Source organism: Filicampus tigris, chromosome 9 (assembly GCF_054856515.1).
Source record: "Filicampus tigris isolate MCC_2025a chromosome 9, RoL_Ftig_1.0, whole genome shotgun sequence".
NCBI lineage: Eukaryota > Metazoa > Chordata > Actinopteri > Syngnathiformes > Syngnathidae > Filicampus > Filicampus tigris.
In genome coordinates this window covers 172,387-194,932 of record NC_141225.1, presented here as the reverse complement: position 1 = coordinate 194,932, position 22,546 = coordinate 172,387, and the positions used below count along the sequence as shown (strand labels likewise).

General features: G+C 42.7%; 1 protein-coding gene across 2 annotated transcripts in view; it reads right to left on the bottom strand.

The window, feature by feature from the left end:
• The window catches only part of phf2 (PHD finger protein 2), a 271,699-nt gene that overhangs the window by 211,978 nt on the left and 37,175 nt on the right, over positions 1–22,546 (bottom strand). For both annotated transcript variants that reach the window (XM_086041365.1, XM_086041364.1), the window contains exons 3-4: positions 22,051–22,165; positions 322–482 (exon numbers count right to left, since the gene is read on the bottom strand). In XM_086041365.1, coding sequence (XP_085897491.1) covers positions 322–482; positions 22,051–22,165 — 276 coding nt within the window. The remainder of the gene's footprint in view (positions 1–321; positions 483–22,050; positions 22,166–22,546) is intronic.

Below are 22,546 nucleotides of genomic sequence, written 5' to 3'. Positions count from 1 at the left end.
CTGGGTATATTTCGGATTTTTTTCCATGCCTGATTGTTACTCTGTTACATGTGCGCTTACTTACAGTTAACATTTTTAAAACAATGCCTGTCCAGTTAATAACAGTTTGATTATGATGATTGTGGCATTAGTTAAATTATAAATGATAGGGAACAAACTGGACTGACTGACAACATGGATTGTGTTTGATGTGTAGATATTATACTGGTCCCACATATATTCAGACTGTCAATGCATATTCTTGCTTTCAGTATAGTATGGCGAAAATAGTTTTTCACATTACTCAGCATATATCAAGAAAATTAGTCATTTGTTTCTTACCAACATATTTTTCCACATCACTGATGTAAAAGGTCGGCGGTGGCATAGTCATGCCCAAAGCATCTTTTTTCTGAACCAGGATGGGTTCCTCAAAACCGTTGTCTTCCAGGTAATCCATTGTCAGCTGATTGCCACTTAGTTTAACAACAATATCCTCAGCACTGGAAACAACACATAACAATCATGTCAAAAGCCTTGTGAAAAATGAGCCTTTGAATGAACTTTTATCATGCAGTGTAAACACAATTTTCTTTCAACAACAGAGCAAAACATCTCAAATTCAATTCAATAAATAATGTCAACATGAACACCTTTGCAATCATCCCTAACACAGTTTCTGATAATTCTAATAACTTATTTTATCTGCCCCTTTCTCCCCAGGATTAAGTTACAAAAAAGAAAATGTGGTTTAATAACATGAACAACAACAAAAATAAAACATACATACATATATGTATACATACGCATACACATATATACATATACTTATATGCATATATAAACACACACACTGTACCTATAACAGCTAGTCACACTGACAGTCACATAACTTTTTAGTTTCAAGTTACAATTCAATTAATGCCGTTCACAAAAACAAAAATGACAATGGAATAATGATCAAACAAAATTAGCATATTTCATATTTCTTTAACATACTGGCCTTAGTTAAATTAAAAAAAAAAAGCTGACTTGGATTCTTTGATTTCTTGGTTCAGTTTGGTCCATAAAATGATTTCTTTTACAGAAACACAACATTCCAGCAGTTTAGTCCTGAATCTTTTTTTTTTTTTTTTTAAGATCTCAGATCCTTTTAAATTATTGTCGCTGTACTGTGAAAAACACTTGTGATTTTTCTTAACATCAATGCAATGTCTGTAACGTGGAAACACCATACACGTAAAAATAAGAAAATTGAAAAAAATGTGTTTTTCAAAGGACAGAGACGTTATGCTTGCTTTGTCTTTTTGAAAACTTTTCTGAATGTTGTTTGGCAGTTTTTTATGGGCTTTCATCATAAATTGTAGAATACTATAATCTACTAATTCACAAAATTTAAACAATTTTAGCTGAAGAAATAATGGATTTTTTGGATCTCTATATGGTTTTCTACTAATTATTCCTATGGCTCTTTTTTTGCAAAAATTGCAAAAAAAAAATGATTGAGCTCAGGCATTCCCCCATATTTCAGTGCAGTAGGTCAGATATGGAAAAATCATGATGTTATATAGAATGTACAGTGCTTTGTTGTCCAGTGATTCTTTTACTTTGTGTAACAGAGCTATTGTTTTTGATAATTTTACCTTAGTATTCTGTATATGTGATTTCCAACACAAATTCTCATTTAGAATAACACCCGGAAAACTTGTTTTCTCTTACTCTATTAATATCAATACAATCAATATTAATTGGAACATCAGTGTTTTTCCTTCTGTTACTGAATATCATAAAATTAGTTTTTTTCAAGATGTAACGATAATTTATTTACATCGAAACACATTTTATTACTTTACCCGTACTAGATCTGAAGAATAAGTAATTACTTTTTTATTTTCATTATTGTTGTTATTATTTTTATTTATTTTTGTACTAATTATTAATTAATATTGTTAAAGAGCAAGTCAACATAAGATTATGTTTTTAGTCGCCAGAGGGACTCTGAAGCATCTCCCAGAGTTTAAAAGCTCAAACTGGCAGGAGAGGGGATGAGAGTGAGCTGAGAGGATGGTCCTCGTGTTTTTCCTCATCCTCTCTGTGAAAAGTTGAGTCAAGGCTTTTGAAGTTTGCCAATTTGCTTGCTTGCCGCTGACAGTCCTTGCGAGTTTGTTCTTCAGATTGCAATTTAGGTGACCATACCAAGCAGGAAGGTGAAAGGTTCAAACACTTTCCACCATAGTGTTAAAGGTCAGGGTGCAAACATTTTTCAGAGTCTGTTAAAATTAGTATTCTCATTGGTAATAGGTTTTATAATACATACTAGTCACTTTCTGCAAGTTGTCAACCACAGATCAATTAGAAAATAGGTTTTACTTATTCATTCCGAGTGTTTCCGGACCTCATGGAAGCTCGAAGAATTGTGGCTCTAGCCACCGGAAGTGACGTAGATATAGCTGAACCGCTCGCTACACCACAGACTGTTCAACTTCCATGTTCTACAAACACAGCACATTCAATGGCGAGCGATGTTTTGCAATGAGAGGATTTTGAAACACAAGAGCCGACAGAAGGGGCGTATTAGACCGTTCATGATTAGTAGTCACTGAATCCTCCGGCTACTGTGACGTCACATCTCTGGAAAAAGCCAAAGATGAGGGGGCGCGAGTTTCAAACGGCAGACGACACATTCTGAATTGTATTTAGTGATTAAACTGCTGTCTACCAATGACCTAATCACATTATAATGACAGTTATGCATTGTAAAGGGGGTTCTAAAGGGCTACAGAAAAGTTTTCAATGTTTGCACCCTGACCTTTAAAGTCAAGGTCCAACATCTGCTGAGTGACACCAAGGTCACAGAATTTTCGGAGGAAATAAAGACGCTGTGAGCATCTCGAATGCTATGTTCACACTGGCAGCAATATGAACTGTGGTGTGGTGTGCCTCGCGCGACTTTGATTGCGGGTGTTCATTTGTGCAATGGCGTGTCCCTCGCGCCACATGTACCACAGAACAAGCTTGTTGTAAGAAGTGGAAAAGAACCACTTTCTTCATTTCCTAAGCAGAATGGACGACATAGGAACCGTGGCTGCTATATTGGTGTTGTCCCACAAGTTCTACCAGCTAACCGGGCCATCAAGAAGCACTCAGCTGCTCATGAATTTCGCAGCCTTCTCCATGTGGATGACTGCGGTTTAGAGCACGATGAGGCAGACTTGTGTAACGTTCGCTTTTCAGACCTTTCAATACTTTGGTGAGCGTTTTCAATATCCAGTACATTTAGCTCTGCGCTTCCAACGCGGAGACCCTGGTTCCATCCCAAGTCCGACGGGAATCACCAGAGCTTTTGATATTTGTGACTTTCTTTTTGAGTCAAAAAATAACAATGCCACTGCATGTAAAAGGTACATCATAATTAATGATGCTACCTCGACCCCAAAATAACTATTTTGTTGTTCACATCACTGTGGATGGATCAGGTTCCATCCATCCATTACCTATACCGCTTGTCCTCACAAGGGTCGTGGGCATGCTGGAGCCTATCCCAGCTGTTATCGGGCAGTAGGCGGGAGACAACCTGAACCAGTTGCCAGCCAATCGCAGGGCACATAGAGACAAACAAACATCCGCACTTACAATCACACCAAGGGGCAATTTCAAGTGTCCAATCAACCTACCATGCATGTTTTTGGAATGTGTGTGTGCCCGGAGAAAACCCACGCAGGCACGGGGAGAACATACAAACTCCATACAGGGAGGCCGGAGGCGGGATCGAACCCACAACCTCTGAACTGTGAGGCGGACGTGCTAAACAATCGAACACCGTGCCGCCCATAGATCAGGTTATACTGTATAAATCTTTCTGGGCTACTCTCTATCTCTCTCCTCACTTCTCTCTCTTGTATTGAATTGAATTGAATTGAATTGAATTTAATTGAATTTAATTGTATTGAATTTAATTTATTCCGAACATGTAAAAAAGACAAAATAAATATAATTCACTTGTGAAGATACCGGTTTGGTGGATACCACAGAAACAAAGCATCAACGAAAGCACAGTAGTCAGCAGTCACTATAAATGTACTATCCATTAAATATACATGTTTGAAAAGGAGTAGGAAGTATGAATTTATCTAGTCCTACCCCGTTAATCTCCGTTACATGATCAATATATCAATCATTTGTCAATACACAGCAATAGTTCTATATCATATAATAATACAACATTAATAATACAATATTGATGATATTTACAAACACAGCACCCAAATGCCCTGGTACTCATCTCTGGTGACTTCAATCATGCCTCCCCTTCCTCCTCTCTGCCTTCATTCACACAGTATGTCACCTGCCACACCAGAGACAATAAAACACTGGACCTTTTCTATGCCAACACCAAGGAGGCATACACATCACTGCCCCTCCCCCCGCTGGGCAAAGCTGATCACAACCTGGTGGCTCTCCAGTCTGTGTAAAAACCTCTGGTCCGCAGGCAGCCAGCTGTGACCCGCACGGTTCAGAGATGGTCTGGAGAGGCCGAGGAGGCCTTAAAGGACTGCTTCAGCACAACTGTGTGGGAAGTATTCAGCGCTGCTCACGGGGAAGACATTAGTAGTCTAACGGACACTGTTACAGACTATATAAATTTCTGCATGGAGAACACCATACCCACCAGGACAGTAAGGTGTTTCTCCAACAACAAACCCTGGATCACACCAGACATAAAAGCTCTCCTGAAGGAGAAGAGGAGGGCTTTTGCGTCAGGCAACATAGAGGAGCGGAGGACTGTGCAGCGCCAGCTGAGGAGGAGGATCAGAGAGGGGAAAAGGTCCTACAGAAAGAGGATGGAGGAGCAGCTGCTACAGAATAATGCCAGGGGAGTCTGGAGGGGCCTGAAGACCATCTCAGGCCACGGACAACCCAAGACCCGGACTGGGGGGGACCTGCAGTGGGCAAATGAGCTGAATCTCTTTTTCAATAGGTTCGATCAGATGCCTGCCTCCACTCAGTCTCTCCTGCTGCAGTCTCCACCTACTCCTCCTGCTGGGCGTGTCACCCCCTCCCCTCTTTTCTCCACAGTCTCCAGCTCCCAGCTACACCAGATAGCCACCACTCCTTCCTGTCCAGCCTTGGCCTTCACAACATCTCAGGTGAGGAACCAGCTGAAGAAGATGAAGGCGAGGAAGGCAGCGGGTCCAGATGGCATCAGCCCCCAGCTCCTCAAATCCTGCGCAGACCAGCTGTGTGGAATTGTCCAGCACATGTTCAACCTGAGCCTGAAGCTGGGCAGGGTCCCCCAGCTATGGAAAACATCCTGCCTGGTCCCGGTGCCAAAGACCCCCCACCCGAAGGAGCTCAACAGCTTCAGACCAGTGGCGCTGACGTCTCACCTGATGAAGACCCTGGAGAGACTGGTCCTTGTCCACCTGCGCCCCCTGGTGAGCTCCTCAATGGACCCACTCCAGTTCGCATACCAGCCTGGCATCAGTGTGGATGATGCCATCATCTACCTCCTCCACACTTCACTCTCCCACCTGGAGAAGGCGGGGAGCACTGTGAGGATCATGTTCTTTGATTTCTCCAGTGCTTTCAACACCATCCAGCCCACCCTACTGGGAGACAAGCTGGAGCGGGCGGGGGTGGCGCACCACCTCACCACATGGATCCAGGACTACCTCACAAACCGGCCACAGTATGTGAGGACACAGGACTGTGTGTCTGACGTGCTACTCTGCAGCACGGGGGCCCCACAGGGAACTGTCTTGGCTCCCTTCCTGTTCACCCTCTACACCTCGGACTTCAACTACAACACCCCTACCTGTCACCTGCAGAAGTTCTCTGACGACTCTGCGATTGTCGGCCTCATCACAGGCGAAGATGATCGGGAGTACAGAGAACTTACTCAGGGTTTTGTGGACTGGTGCCAGCAGAACCGCCTCCTGATCAATGCGGGGAAATCCAAAGAAATGGTGGTGGATTTCGGTAGGCGCCAGCACTCTTCACCTGCACCAGTGAATATCCGGGGAACAGATGTTGAGAGAGTCTCAACTTACAAGTACCTGGGTGTTCATCTGAACAATAAACTGGACTGGTGCGACAACACAGACGCCCTCTATAGGAAGAGTCAGAGCAGACTCTTCCTACTCAGGAGACTGAGGTCTTTTGGGGTTCAGGGGACACTCCTCAGGAACTTTTATGACTCGGTGGTTGCATCGGTCATCTTCCAGGGAGTGGTCACCTGGGCAGGCGGCGTCTCGGCCCGGGACAAGAAGCGGCTGGACAAACTGGTCAGGAGGGCCGGCTCTGTCCTGGGCTGCTCCCTGGACTCTGTGGACTCGGTGGGGGACAGGAGGATGTTGGCCAAGCTGTCATCAATGCTGGGCAACCCGGACCACCCCCTCCAGGGCACCCTAACAGCACTCCACAGCACCTTCAGTGACAGACTGTTACACCCTCGCTGTGCAAAGGAGAGATTCCGCCGTTCCTTCTTGCCTGCTGCTGTCAGACTCTTTAACAAGAACATTGTGTAGTCTCTACAAACTGGCGGTCATTAGTGCAATTGTGCAGTCCTGCACCTGAGCTCATATCGTGCAATACCCAATATTCCCCACTACTGTAATACCGTGCAATACTCAACATTCCCCACTACTGTTAGTCTAGTTTTATTTTTATCCAATGCTGTTCCTTACATTTCACTACAGCACTGCAGCACTGTCACTTAGAGTATTTTTTCCTCTGTACTATGTACAGGCCGAAATGAGTGTTCCTCATATTTTTTATGTAGGTTGGTGTGTACACACATGTGTATATACACATGTTACTGCGTATATCTACATAGGTTTGATTCTAAATGTTTGCCGTCAATGTTATACATTAATGGCCACATTATGCCGCCGCCCCTGTGTGACCTATATCTTTGCTACTGTAACAATGAAAATTTCCCCACTGTGGGATCAATAAAGGCATTCTTATCTTATCTTATCTTATAATAATAATAATAATATAACATGGTCATTGTTACTACTTATTAAGATCTTCCTCTTTCCTATACTTCTCAAAAACGTTGATTTTATATTTCTTTTTGAATTGGTGTATGTTTGGACATTGCTGTAGGTCATTTTTAAGTCTGCTCCAGATTTTTACTCTCAATACAGATATGCAAAAACTTTTCATTGTTGTCCTTGAGTACTTTATTTTTAAGTTATATATTCCCCTCAAACCCTCACTCTCTGAAAACATATTGTGGACCCTGCCCGGAAGTAGGGTTATTTCTCACTTATATAATAATAATAATACCATTCTAAATTCCACCAGATCAAGTTGAATAATTTTAGATTGTAAAAACAGTGCATTTCGTGAAGGTGTCCAACATTATGAATTGCTCTTACATCTCTTTTTTGCCATATAAATAGAGGTTGCAATGAACTCTTATAAGTGTTTCCCCAAACTTCTGAACAGTAATTTAAATATGGTAATACTAGAGAGCAGTACAAGATGTGTAATTATGTCTGGTTGAGAAAATGTTTTACTTTTGATCAGATGGAAATGCTTTTGGAAAGTTTGGATCTGACATGTTTAATGTGTGGTTTCCAACAGATTGTCGATGATTACCCCTAGGAATTTAATCTCTTCTACTCTTTCAATATCTACACCCTCTATTTGAATTATTACCTGTTTTACTGTTTTGACATTTCCAAATACAATGATTTTATTATTGTATTTCATCCGTGTGGCTGACTCGCTTGCTCGTCCGTGTGGCTGGCTGGCTTGCTCTCGCTCACTCGTCCGTGTGGACGAGAACCTGATACTGACCTGAACATATGACTAATGGCATTTATGTTTCAGTGTGTCAACTACATTATAGTATGACGAAAGAAAGAGCAATAAATTAAAAAAGTGCATTTATTGAATGATTTAGCATTTTAAAAAAATCAGCTGCAAAGACCCTATTGTTTTCGTAGAAATTTTTATTTGGGCCTGCTCGGGCTCGGGCTCGTGAAAGCTGCAAGGACCCCATTGTTTTCGTAGAAATTCTTATGAGGGCCCGAGCGAAAACGCAGAGCCAAAAAAGAGGGTCTGCGGGGCCCCCAAGAGCCCCTCAATTTTTTCATCAATGGAAATTCCCGGTAAGTTTGACCTATGGCTATGAAAACTGGGAGGGACGTGTAGCACCCACACACGTACAAAAATACTTTTGTACTCATGCCCTAATATGTACAGGAAGTCAGTTATGAGTATTCTCAAGTAGAAGGTTAGCCCATTTGTGCACGTTTACAGGGTCATACATTTGCGCCCAAGTCCGAGATGGCTCACCCGATTGACTTCAAATGTGGGTTGTACCATCTCATCACGTTGGACAACAATAGGGAAAAATATTTTTCGTTTTTGAGCATCAAACTTTGCGTTTCATAATTCCTTTTTAACGAAGGATTCTGGGTTGTATGTTTTACAACCCTTACATTTCACTACAGCACTGCAGCACTGTCACTTACTTAGAGTATTTTTTCCTCTGTACTATGTACAGGCCGAAATGAGTGTTCCTCATACTTTTTATGTAGATGTAGGTTGGTGTGTATATACATGTGTATATACACATGTTACTGCGTATATTTACATAGGTTTGATCCTAAATGTTTGCCGTCAATGTTATACATTAATGGCCACATTATGCCGCCGCCCCTGTGTGACCTATATCTTTGCTGCTGTAACAATGAAAATTTCCCCACTGTGGGATCAATAAAGGCATTCTTATCTTATCTTATCTTTTACCTACATCTATGAAAATTTGCTGGTATGTGAAACAGCCTAAGACCTACAAAAACGTCTTTTGTAGCCATGTGCTAAATCTAACAGGAAGTCAACCATTTTGAATATACTCTGGAATTGTCGCAACTTTTGGGGATTTTCATAGTGGTCCTATTTTAACAGACTCCTCCTAGAGCATTTATCCAATCGTCTTCAAACTTTGCATGCTTCATCTAAAGATGTTGAAGATGAAAACTTATTTAAATATTTTCATTTCGTTGTAGGATGTTGTAGTGGCGATGCGCTGCGATCATATTAGTGACAGCCCATTTGCCATGAATACTAATGCTGTCTCTAAACCTTGGCGAAAACTCATGAAACTTGGCACACATATCACACCTTGCATGACAATAAATATTTTAGAGACCTTCTGCTATTTTCCAAAACTGGCTCCATAGCGCCTTCTACAAATTTTAAACTAAGCCTTCCCGGTTCTGCGTTTCACGTACATCTGTGAAAACTGGGAGCCATATGTAAGAGCCCATGATCTTTAAAAATGTATTTTCGAGTCATGTGCGAAATTAACAGGAAGCCCACCATTTTGGCTATATTTTGAAATTTTGCGCCTACATAAGTCATAAACTACTCCTTGACATTTTATCCGATTGTTTTCAGACGTGTTTCATCTGAACATGTTGAAAATGAAAAGTTATTGACAGCTTTTTATTTCATTGCACGCTGTTGCCATGGCAATGCAATGTTTATGAACAAAAAAATTATGCTGTTTTTGAGGGTCTAAACCTGGGCAAAAACTCATGAAACTTTGCATACACATTGCACCTGGCGTGAAAATAAATATTTTACAGAATTCTTGTGCTTGTTTAAAAAAATGTCTCTGTAGATCCGCCTACACAAATTTAAGGAAGCATTCACTGGTCTAAATTTTACCTAGATCTGAGACAATTTGGAGACATCTGTAACAGCTCAAGACCTACAAAAAGTATCTTATAGCCATAGGCTAAATCTTACAAGAAATCCGCCATTTTTACTTTATTTTGGAATTGGCCAATAATTTTACCCTATTGTAGAGGTCATATTTTAACAAACTCCTCCTAGAGATTTTATCCTAGCGACTACACACTTTGAGTGTTTCACCTAAACATGCTACAGATGACAAGTTATTGAGAGATTTTTATTTTGTTGCACGCTGTTGTTGATATTTTGAAGTCGGCATACTCGGGTACTTCCCCAAGAGCCCATAGATTTTTTTTCGTCAAAGGAAAAAGTCCCGGTAAGTTTGACCTACGGCAACGAAAACTGGGAGTCACGTGTAGCACCCGCAGACCTACAAAAAGTAATTGGCACCCATGCTCTAACATGTACAAGAAGTGAGTTATGAGTATTCTCAAGTAGAACGTTAGCCCATTTGTGCACATTTACAGGGCTCATACATTTGACCCCTAGTCCACTATATGACGGGGGCTGAGCATCACCTACTATTATTTTTTTTGTAAGTCTTAAGCTGTTACATATACCAGCAAATTTTCATCAATATAGGTGATTTTGAATTTCCTTTGGAATCGTCGCAACTTTTTGTGACTTTCGTAGTGGTCATATTTTAACAAACTCCTCCTAGAGCATTTATCCGATCGTCTTCAAACTTTGCATGCTTCATCTAAAGATGTTTAAGATGAAATGTTATTGAAATATTTTTATTTTGTTGTCCAGGAAGTGAGTAATGAGTATAAAAGTACAACTTTCGACCATTTCTGCACATTTACAGGGGTCATACTTTTGCCCCCAAGTCCGAGATGGTTCACCCAATTTACTTCAAATTTGGGATCTACCATCTCATCATGTTGGACACCATTAGGTCCAATCGGGTTTATCAATAAATGTGGGCGGAATTAGGAAATAAGTGACTCTATGAATAATGCCCCCTGTTAATGAGCAGAATGGCACCCCCTACCGTTCTTTCCTTGTTCGGCCGGAGTCACCCGAGGGACCGATTCCAAACTCTCCATTGGAAATCATTGTACTTTCATTGCTTATAACGTCCAAAAACGGCGATCAATTGGCACCAACATTTATGTGGGCATCTCTACTAATGCCCACTTCAACATATCAAAAGGATTAACCTCTCTGTGGCTGATTTATATGAGAATGAGGAAATGTGGAAGTCAGCAGAGCTACATAAGCTTCTTTGCTTAAAAAAATAAAATAAAATAAAAACACTGCTTCTTTGCTTAAAAAAATAAAATAAAATAAAAACACTGCTTCTTTGCTGATCACAGTTAGGACGGGCGAGGCATTAAACACCAGTCAGGATATTTACAGAGACTGAAGTGGAAATGAGACGTGCACATTTAATTGGATGAGGAGTGCCCCAGATTTTCGGCTTACAACGCGTCGTCTTATTTGGAAGGTAACAGCCGAAATGGCACGTTCCAATGCGGCCACACTCTCGGCTGTGCAGTGAGCCTCGCTAGAACTTTTCGTTCGCTGTTCGATGAGGGCTTTTGTCACTCTCAAGCCGCTTCACTCGGCAGAAGGGGGCTGCAAGCAAAAAGCAGAGACACCGCGCGCGACTGCCTGCGAGGCGACATGAAGACACAGGCTCATCTTCACCTCCACACGCTGGGCGGACAGTAAGGAGGTAATGTTGTTGTGCTAACGCCTTTTGTTTTAACGGCCTGAACTTAGTTGTTGCTAAACTTCCGCTGTCCCAATCCAACCTTGAAGCAGGGAGCTCCAATCTGCCTGCTGCTGCTGCAAGCCACCTCTCTCCAGCTACTGAGACACGAGTTTAGCGTCGCTAAATGTCCGAAATATAACCAGTCGGGGTTCGTGTGCGCATTCATGCTCTTGTCCGCTTCAGCTTGTGAAAGTGCAAGGGCAATCGCCATGGTATTTTTAATTTTGTGGAGGTGATCATGATGAGATCACGTTTTATGTCAATAAATCCAAACTATTGTGCAGAACACTTTTATACTTTCACAGTTAGAAGTGGACAAGAGTAGTAGTAATGTGTATTTGCATTTTGGTGATGAACGGTCACCGTTTTAAACACCAGAACTGACAAAGCAAGCAATATTACCGAGCATGCCTTCCTCACGTGGCATAGCCTGCTGAGACCGAAACATAAGCCACGCCCCTTTTTGGGGCGTAAAAATTTGTCGTAAACCTAATCACAAAAAAAGACCTTAAATCACTATAGAGTCTTTTGAGGTGGGCATTTTAATACTAATGTCATTTTTACATGCAAACCTATTATATAAGTGCCAATGTTAAGCTCACCCAAGTGTCTCTTTAACCCTTGGGGCGTAAAAATGAACTGTCACACAATCATTTATTGTCCAAACAATGGCTCTGCTTTTGAGGTGTTATAACTGTCATTTCTGATTGTTTTTTCCATTCCAACAACTCAAAATGTTCAGGGGGATCAGAGCTACATGTACATATATAGTTATTTATTTATTTTTTTATTTTATTGATGCCCTCTATGGACAATAAAAGCCCTGCTATGCTAATAGCAAAACTAACTATGCTGTATATATATCCCCCACAAGAAAATTCAAATTGGAATATTTTATATGGCATTATTAAAGATTTGAATAAGTCAATAAGTCATAACATTTTTTTTTTTTTAATGTCCCTAATGTTGACAATGGCAGTTGCACATAAAATACCCTTTGTGCTGTATTTGGTCCAAACAATGTCTCTGCTTTTGAGGTATTATGACTTTGTCATTTCTTATTGTTTTTTCACTTCTAGCCACTCAAAATGTTCAGGGGGATCAGCGCTAGGCGGACAATTATAGTTCATTTTTATTATTATTATTTTGTTTAGTTTTTTAGCAAAACTAAGTGTGTATATATATATATATATATATATATATATATATATATATATATATATATATATATATATATATATATATATATATATATATATATATATATGGCCTAGTTAGAGCTTTGAATAGGTCTATAAGTCATAACAAAAAATGTTTTGGAATGTCTCTATTTTGGGCAATGTCAGTTTTACATAAAATGCCCCATATGAGGCCGTTTGTCCCAAAATAACCCTGCTTATGAGGTGTTAGAACCATCATTTCAGATTTTTTTTTTTATACTTACAACCACTCAAAATGTTCAGGGGGACCTTAGCTATCAATACATATACAGTTTTTTGTTAGTTTTTTTAAATGCCATTAATAGACAACAAAAGTAACATAGTGTTATGACTTGACATATGTCCTATATTGAATATCGTGTGTATCAGAGTGGAAAATGTAAAACAAGGTAATTAGAACCTTGAAAAGGTCAAAGTCACAACCATCCATCCATCCATTATCTGTACCGCTTCTCCTCACAAGGGTCGCGGGGCGTGCTGGAGCCTATCCCAGCTGTCTTTGGGCAGTAGGCGGGGGACACCCTGAACTGGTTGCCAGCCAATCGCAGGGCACACAGAGACAAACATCCGCACTCACAATCACACCTAGGGGCAATTTAGAGTATCCAATCAACTTACCATGCATGTTTTTGGAATGTGGGAGGAAACCGGAGTGCCCGGAGAAAACCCACGCAGGCACGGGGAGAACATGCAAACTCCACACAGGGAGGCCGGAGCCGGGATCAAACCCACGACCTCTGAACTGTGAGGCGGACGTGCTAACTTGACTTCCGGCGCCGCGCGAGTGGCAGCCCGCTACAGTAGCTCCGGCTCATCGGTGAGCCTTTTCGTGTGTTTTTGTTCTTTAATATTACTCTACCTCATACCTTTTTCGTATAATTGATAGTCGTAACTTGCGTAGCAATGGACACCCAAACTGCGGTATTCTTGCTGCTGCTGATGGCTATTTTTTGCGCGATCGTGTCCGGCGACTTGGCTCGGAGCCGAGCCCCCATTGTTTACAGCCGGAATCAGCTGTTAGCACTCCGTGCTAACCATGCGCCGGCTCCCGGGGCGAGACCCGATATCCCCCGTGAGCTGAGGAGGAAGAGACGGGGATCTCGTGCGGGGGTTAAACGCAGGGAAAGGAGGAGACGATACCATCCCGTCCTCCCGTCTGTTATCATGGGGAATGTTAGATCGCTCCCCAACAAGATGGACGAGCTAGCGGCGCTTACCCGGCACGAGAGGGACTTCCGGGAGGCTAGCCTGATGCTATTCACGGAGTCGTGGCTAACAACGCTAACACCGAACGCGGTCGTAGAATTGGACGGCTTCCAAATCATACGCGCGGACAGGACGCTGGAGAGTGGAAAGAGGAAAGGAGGAGGGCTGGCTGTGTTTGTGAACGATAGATGGTGTAATCCTGGGCACATCACGATTAAGGAGCAGCTTTGCAGCAGGGATATTGAGCTGCTAGCTGTTGGCATGAGGCCATTCTACATCCCGCGAGAGTTTAGTCACGTGATCGCGGTGACCGTCTACGTCCCACCAGCTGCCAGCAGCGACACAGCCTGTGATGTCTTGACTGCAGCAGTGAGCAGGCTACAAACACAGCACCCAAATGCCCTGGTACTCATCTCTGGTGACTTCAATCATGCCTCCCCTTCCTCCTCTCTGCCTTCATTCACACAGTATGTCATCTGCCACACCAGAGACAATAAAACACTGGACCTTTTCTATGCCAACACCAAGGAGGCATACACATCACTGCCCCTCCCCCCGCTGGGCAAAGCTGATCACAACCTGGTGGCTCTCCAGTCTGTGTACAAACCTCTGGTCCGCAGGCAGCCAGCTGTGACCCGCACGGTTCAGAGATGGTCTGGAGAGGCCGAGGAGGCCTTAAAGGACTGCTTCAGCACAACTGTGTGGGAAGTTTTCAGCGATGCTCACGGGGAAGACATTAGTAGTCTAACGGACACTGTTACAGACTATATAAATTTCTGCATGGAGAACACCACACCCACCAGGACAGTAAGGTGTTTCTCCAACAACAAACCCTGGATCACACCAGACATAAAAGCTCTCCTGAAGGAGAAGAGGAGGGCTTTTGCGTCAGGCAACATAGAGGAGCGGAGGACTGTGCAGCGCCAGCTGAGGAGGAGGATCAGAGAGGGGAAAAGGTCCTACAGAAAGAGGATGGAGGAGCAGCTGCTGCAGAATAACGCCAGGGGAGTCTGGAGGGGCCTGAAGACCATCTCAGGCCACGGACAACCCAAGACCCGGACTGGGGGGGACTTGCAGTGGGCAAATGAGCTGAATCTCTTTTTCAATAGGTTCGATCAGATGCCTGCCTCCACTCAGTCTCTCCTGCTGCAGTCTCCACCTACTCCTCCTGCTGGGCGTGTCACCCCCTCCCCTCTTTTCTCCACAGTCTCCAGCTCCCAGCTACACCAGATAGCCACCACTCCTTCCTGTCCAGCCTTGGCCTTCACAACATCTCAGGTGAGGAACCAGCTGAAGAAGATGAAGGCGAGGAAGGCAGCGGGTCCAGATGGCATCAGCCCCCAGCTCCTCAAATCCTGCGCAGACCAGCTGTGTGGAATTGTCCAGCACATGTTCAACCTGAGCCTGAAGCTGGGCAGGGTCCCCCAGCTATGGAAAACATCCTGCCTGGTCCCGGTGCCAAAGACCCCCCACCCGAAGGAGCTCAACAGCTTCAGACCGGTGGCGCTGACGTCTCACCTGATGAAGACCCTGGAGAGACTGGTCCTTGTCCACCTGCGCCCCCTGGTGAGCTCCTCAATGGACCCACTCCAGTTCGCATACCAGCCTGGCATCAGTGTGGATGATGCCATCATCTACCTCCTCCACACTTCACTCTCCCACCTGGAGAAGGCGGGGAGCACTGTGAGGATCATGTTCTTTGATTTCTCCAGTGCTTTCAACACCATCCAGCCCACCCTACTGGGAGACAAGCTGGAGCGGGCGGGGGTGGCGCACCACCTCACCACATGGATCCAGGACTACCTCACAAACCGGCCACAGTATGTGAGAACACAGGACTGTGTGTCTGACGTGCTCCTCTGCAGCACGGGGGCCCCACAGGGAACTGTCTTGGCTCCCTTCCTGTTCACCCTCTACACCTCGGACTTCAACTACAACACCCCTACCTGTCACCTGCAGAAGTTCTCTGACGACTCTGCGATTGTCGGCCTCATCACAGGCGGAGATGATCGGGAGTACAGAGAACTTACTCAGGGTTTTGTGGACTGGTGCCAGCAGAACCGCCTCCTGATCAATGCGGGGAAATCCAAAGAAATGGTGGTGGATTTCGGTAGACGCCAGCACTCTTCACCTGCACCAGTGAACATCCGGGGAACAGATGTTGAGAGAGTCTCAACTTACAAGTACCTGGGTGTTCATCTGAACAATAAACTGGACTGGTGCGACAACACAGACGCCCTCTATAGGAAGAGTCAGAGCAGACTCTTCCTACTCAGGAGACTGAGGTCTTTTGGGGTTCAGGGGACACTCCTCAGGAACTTTTATGACTCGGTGGTTGCATCGGTCATCTTCCAGGGAGCGGTCACCTGGGCAGGCGGCGTCTCGGCCCGGGACAAGAAGCGGCTGGACAAACTGGTCAAGAGGGCCGGCTCTGTCCTGGGCTGCTCCCTGGACTCTGTGGACTCGGTGGGGGACAGGAGGATGTTGGCCAAGCTGTCATCAATGCTGGGCAACCCGGACCACCCCCTCCAGGGCACCCTAACAGCACTCCACAGCACCTTCAGTGACAGACTGTTACACCCTCGCTGTGCAAAGGAGAGATTCCGCCGTTCCTTCTTGCCTGCTGCTGTCAGACTCTTTAACAAGAACATTGTGTAGTCTCTACAAACTGGCGGTCATTAGTGCAATTATGCAGTCCTGCACCTGAGCTCGTATCGTGCAATACCCAATATTCCCCACTACTGTAATACCGTGCAATACTCAACATTCCCCACTACTGTTAGTCTAGTTTTATTTTTATCCAATGCTGTTCCTTACATTTCACTACAGCACTGCAGCACTGTCACTTAGAGTATTTTTTCCTCTGTACTATGTACAGGCCGAAATGAGTGTTCCTCATATTTTTTATGTAGATGTAGGTTGGTGTGTATACACATGTGTATATACACATGTTACTGCGTATATCTACATAAGTTTGATTCTAAATGTTTGCCGTCAATGTTATACATTAATGGCCACATTATGCCGCCGCCCCTGTGTGACCTATATCTTTGCTACTGTAACAATGAAAATTTCCCCACTGTGGGATCAATAAAGGCATTCTTATCTTATCTTATCTTAACCAGTCGACCACCGTGCCGCCCCAAAGTCACAACCCAACTATGAAAACATTTAAATTAACAGAATTTATATGAACAAACCAACGAACAACTACTGAACAAACTAGTACAGTGTGACCCTCTAAATCTGCGCAGAGCCGCAATACCACGCGTATGCCCACGTTGGTCTCTCTCTGCATGCTTGGAGCCTTCCCGGTAAAGTTCTCCAGCTTCCATGCATACGACGTGGCGGCGTCACACATACAGTGCCCAAACCTTCAATCCATATTTCGCCGGTTTGGAGGACATTCAATGCTTGAATGAGCAGCGGCCCCGAAGTTCCACTTTGTCCAAAGCTAACTATTATTATTCATTCATTCATTCATTATCCATACCGCTTATCCTCACAAGGGTCGCGGGCGTGCTGGAGCCTATCCCAGCTGTCTTTGGGCAGTAGGCGGGGGACACCCTGAATTGGTTGCCAGCCAATCGCAGGGCACACAGAGACAAACATCCGCACTCACAATCACACCTAGGGGCAATTTAGACAGTCCAATCAACTTACCATTCATGTTTTTGGAATGTGGGAGGAAACCGGAGTACCCGGAGGAAACCCACGCAGGCGCGGGGAGAACATGCAAACTCCACACAGGGAGGCCGGAGCCGGGATCGAACCCGCGACCTCTGAACTGTGAGGCGGACGTGCTAACCAGTCGACCACCGTGCCGCCTTATTATTATTCATTGTTATTATTATTATAACGTAACACCAATAAGTAAACAATTCAGGACATTTGTGTTTTTTTGGGTGCCAGGTTGCTCCCATCCTCCCCAAAGTTGCTTAGTGCCAGTAAAAATAATACAATTATTGATAATAATCATAATTATTATTATTATTCATTAGGGCCCGAGCAGCGACACCAAACTTCACCTATACGTAAAGAGTCGCGACCTGAAGACATCTATATGATAATATTCCGTTATACATATAGCGCCACCTAGTGGCAACAAAAATTGTCATTTTTTTATATTTCTATTTACAGCACAAAGCCCGTTGAACGAATCCAACTGAAAATTTGTCAGAAAAGCCTCAAGACGTTGATCTTGCTCTATGCCGAATATTGTGGCTTTCAAGCGAAGGGTGTGGCCTTGACGGTGCCGCAAAGTCTGATTATTCAACGTGACAAAAATACAGTTTTAACTTGACTCAGATTATCCAAACTTTTCAAAATGTTTCATATTTGATAATAGCCAAAGATTGAAGACATCTACGAACGTATTTTTCATCGTAGTGGTAGCGCCACCTAGTGGCTGAAGGAAAACATGTTTTTTTCTTTTATGTTTTTATCCTAGTAGGTTAACTGGGTCCACCTCATCTTTGCTCGGAACAGTGTTTAGGACTTCCTAATATTAAAATATGAAATTTGTAATTTTTCGTGAAAAGCTGTTGCCATGGCAACACACAGTTTGTCCAAAAAACAGCACTCATTTTGAGGGTCTGAACATGCTTGAAATCTCACAAAACTTTACACATACATATGGCCTGGCGAAATCACCAATATTTTTTTTTTTTTTTTGTGTAATTTGTAAAAAATGGCTCGCTAGGGCCCCCTAGAAATATTTTAAATTCAGCCTTGGTTGTACGTTTCTTCGAGAGCCACAAAAAATTGGTGGTATATGTAACTTTTTAAGGCCTACAAAAAAGTCTCTTGGAGCCATATGCTAAACCAAACAGGAAGTCGGCCATTTTGAATTAAGTTTAAAGTATGAATTTGCTCTGATTACAATAGCTGCTGGAACTTTACCCACATGATAATTTCTTCTAAAAAACTACTGACATTTGCTAAAAGTCGAAGCCTGAAGACATCTTTGAACGTATTTTTCATCGCGGTGGTAGCGCCACCTACTGGCTAAAGGAAGGACATGTTTTATTATTTGATCTTTTTCTCATCGCAGGTTAACGAGGTTGACCTCAGAATTGCTCGTAAGACTCTGTAGACCTTACTGATGTTAAAATGCGATATTTGTGATTATTCGTAAAAAGCTGTCGCCATGGCAACGGGCAGTTCGCAAATAAAACTACGCTGATTTTGTGGGTCTAAACATGCATGAAATCTCACGTAACTTTGCACACACATCAGGCCTGGTGAAATAATCAATCAATTTTTTGTTTTGTTTTACGTCGCAATTGTTTAAAAAATGGCTCGCTACGCCCCCTAGAATTTTTTTTAAAAATCAGCCCTGGTTGTATGTTTCACCTATATCTATGAAAATATGGTCAAGACCTACAAAAATTTCTCTTGGAACCATGTGCTAAACCTAACAGGAAGTCCGCCATTTTGAATGTACTTTACAATTCGGCATCACATTGACTTTAAAAGCAGCTGTAATGTGATCCACATGATAATATCTTGTCAAAATTTCACACATTTGATGAGAGTCTACACCTGAAGACTTCTACGGACTAATTTTTCATCGTAGTGGAAGCGCCACCGACTGGCTAAAGGAAGTACATGTTTTATTCTTTCAAGTTTTTCTCCTGGCAGGTTAGCCAGATCTCCCTCATATTTGCTCGGAAATTAATCAATAATTAATTATTCAATAGTGCAATCTTTAAACGATGGCTCGCTACCGCCCCCTTGAACATTTTTAAAAAGCGGCACCGTTTGTACGTTTCACCTACATCTAATGAATATTTGGTAGTATATGAAACAGGAAGAGAACTACAAAAAGCCTCTTGGTGCCATATGTTAAACCTAAGAGGAAGTCCACCATTTTGAATTTACTTTAAAGTTTGGACTCACCTTGACTACAAATGCGTCTGTAACTTGATTCACATGGTAATTTCGATTATTCAGTTCCGATGTTCCAACGTGCCAGTGCCCTAACGTTGCCAGGGCTGCGAGGGCCCTTTATAGCTGCTTGCAGCTCTAGTTGTTATTATTAATATAACGTAATACCAATAAGTAAACCATTAACCTCTTTATTTATTGTATTTTATTCTCATGTTGATAGAATGGATCTGTTATGATAATATTTGTTTAAGGCAAATTTAAATAAATCAAATTAGATGTTGTGTTTAATTAAGGTCCCATAGACACACCCAAGGGGTTCTAGAAGACATTGTGACCGTAAAAACACTTCCACTCTCGTTTGCACACTATGCTAATGCTATCAATATTGCTGTCTTGGTAAAGTTCAAGAACTGTTTAAAAAAAGACGCAAAGTGAACAGGACGCTGTGGGGCTGTGTCTGATGAATATTGGCTGTCGCGAGGCGGAATGGCAAAAAAGTTGACTTGTTTTATAGTGAGCAAATGGGCGAATTTCCGGTGCTTCGCTCCACGTCCCACCGCTCCAAATGCATCATACGCAACCGCGCCCGCTCGCGCGAACTACATTGAACGTGAACGTAGCAATACAGTAGTGAGGACGGATGATAGGCTGGTGATCTACCCACAATGCCTTTGTGATCGACCGGTCGATCGCGATCGACGTAATGGGCACCCCTGAAGTAAATGCAAATATACTGACAAGATGAATCACCCCTTTGCTGGTCCTCGCAGTTTCCGTTGCAGGACGGATTGAAAAGATCACGGGCGCCAACAGGCGTTCAGTTTGTCTTTCACTTGCTAAATAGATGCTGGACTATAATTGGCTTAGGCTTCACAGCTGTCATGCGGTTTTGTGGCGGTGGTTTGATTTTGCTCAAGCTTGAGCGAAAAGGGGGCGAGGCAGATATGCGTGTGATTGCCCGTTAGCTGGAAGTCAGCGTTTCTCAGGCTTGAAGGTAGCGTGTCCCATCCCAAGTCCATTGCAGTCACCCTTATATCCCCAAGTTTTCATTGATTTTCCAATCAGAGTCTTTTTTTTTGTGTTGGATATTTCCATTTTCAGTTTTAGATTAATGAATGAATGAATAACAAAATAAATAAATTATATTACCTATTTATTTCAACCAAAATTACACCATGCACTGCTTTAACACTGATGTATTACATTTTGTAGTTATGACCTTATACGTAGGTCGCTGGTGGTGTAGTGGTACACTCGCCTGAGTTTTGTGTGGGCAGCGTGGGTTCGGTTCCCATTCACTGACTGTGTCTGTGTGTGTGCCCTGTGACTTTCGCCCATAGTCAGCTGGGATAGGCTCCAACACCACAAGTGGTGTGGAAGATGACACATGACACACACACACACATCATACGTAATCATGCTGTGCAAACTGCCAGTTGTTTTACTTGTTGCCCTAATTTATGTGGCGTTCACTTTTAACAACATTGAGATATGAGATACTGCAATGTGTTATTTGTTAGCAATCCTCCCCTTAAAATACTTTGAAAAAAACTGAACAAACAATTACCGGCTTCTAATTTCAAAACTAACTATCCATCAATTTGTTGTGTATCGGTATATGTGATCATATAAGGCAGCCATACATTTATATGACGGCCCTCCGAGGCACACCAAAACTACGATGTGGCCCCCGACAAAAAATGAGTTTGACACCCATGACCTACAGTATCTTGTTTTTCAAGAAGGCCAACTCAGGCCTTGTCATCCACTTATCCTTTAAGGCCGGGAGCGCATAACCGTGTTTCTACTACTAGAGCGCTGTTGCGTCTTTCTACCTCTACAGCCGGGAGAGCGTATATGTCACGTTTTTATTTATTTTTTAAGATATATGTTTGTAGACAATGACGATATTGATGGCTTTGTAAATAAATAGAGGATGGTAATTTCCACTCGATAATTTTTGGGGTTTTAAAAACAGCGCTTCTCTTGCACTGACATTTTATTTTTACATTTTTGATTGAAACGGTAAATAATAATAAATAGATTATATCAATTATTTTGTACAGTAGGTGTTGAATTTCTGGGCAAACTTCATGTTTTAGAGGGTGATTCTATAGTCGCCCTTAGGTTTTGGTGAGATGTTGAACCAGGCGCTTTAAGCCTTAATGGGTTAAACAATTTAACAATAGTGGCACAATTTCATAGGTCACAAAAAAATCTGATGCCTGCAACCTGGAGAATGGTCGAACTACCTTTCTGATACACATGAATTTACCTTTTGAATAATACACTGCAAAAATTGTAAAATAGGCTTACCTTGGAAATGTTCTACTACGTAGCTCCTTTATGAAAACTTGGCTGCCATTCTGTACAGCTCGGATATCCGTGCTTTGCCAAGAGTCATGTTTGTTCCAATGCTTTTTCCTTTTCACTTAAGACAAAAACAAAACAATGGTATCAATGATCGTATGAACTTTTCCTACTACTAATACTGCTACTTGCAATACTCAAGATACTATATGACATAATTATCATCTCTTGACAGCAAATCTTCCATGAGAATGAAAATACTAATAATAGCGTAAAATACTATTATTCTTCATGTAAACAGACTTAGCCGTTTACAGGAAGGACACCCAGTTTGAGGGTAAAAAAAAAAAAAAACCTGAATACTTTGAAGAGGTTGAAAGTGGTGTGAAATAGATGAGTCCTCAGTGTAATTTTCTTTTGTTTTTGTTTAGATTTTTTTGTTTGTTTTTTTAAATACAGATGTTCAATGCAGATATTTTTTGGTAGTACATTCCAGTGATTG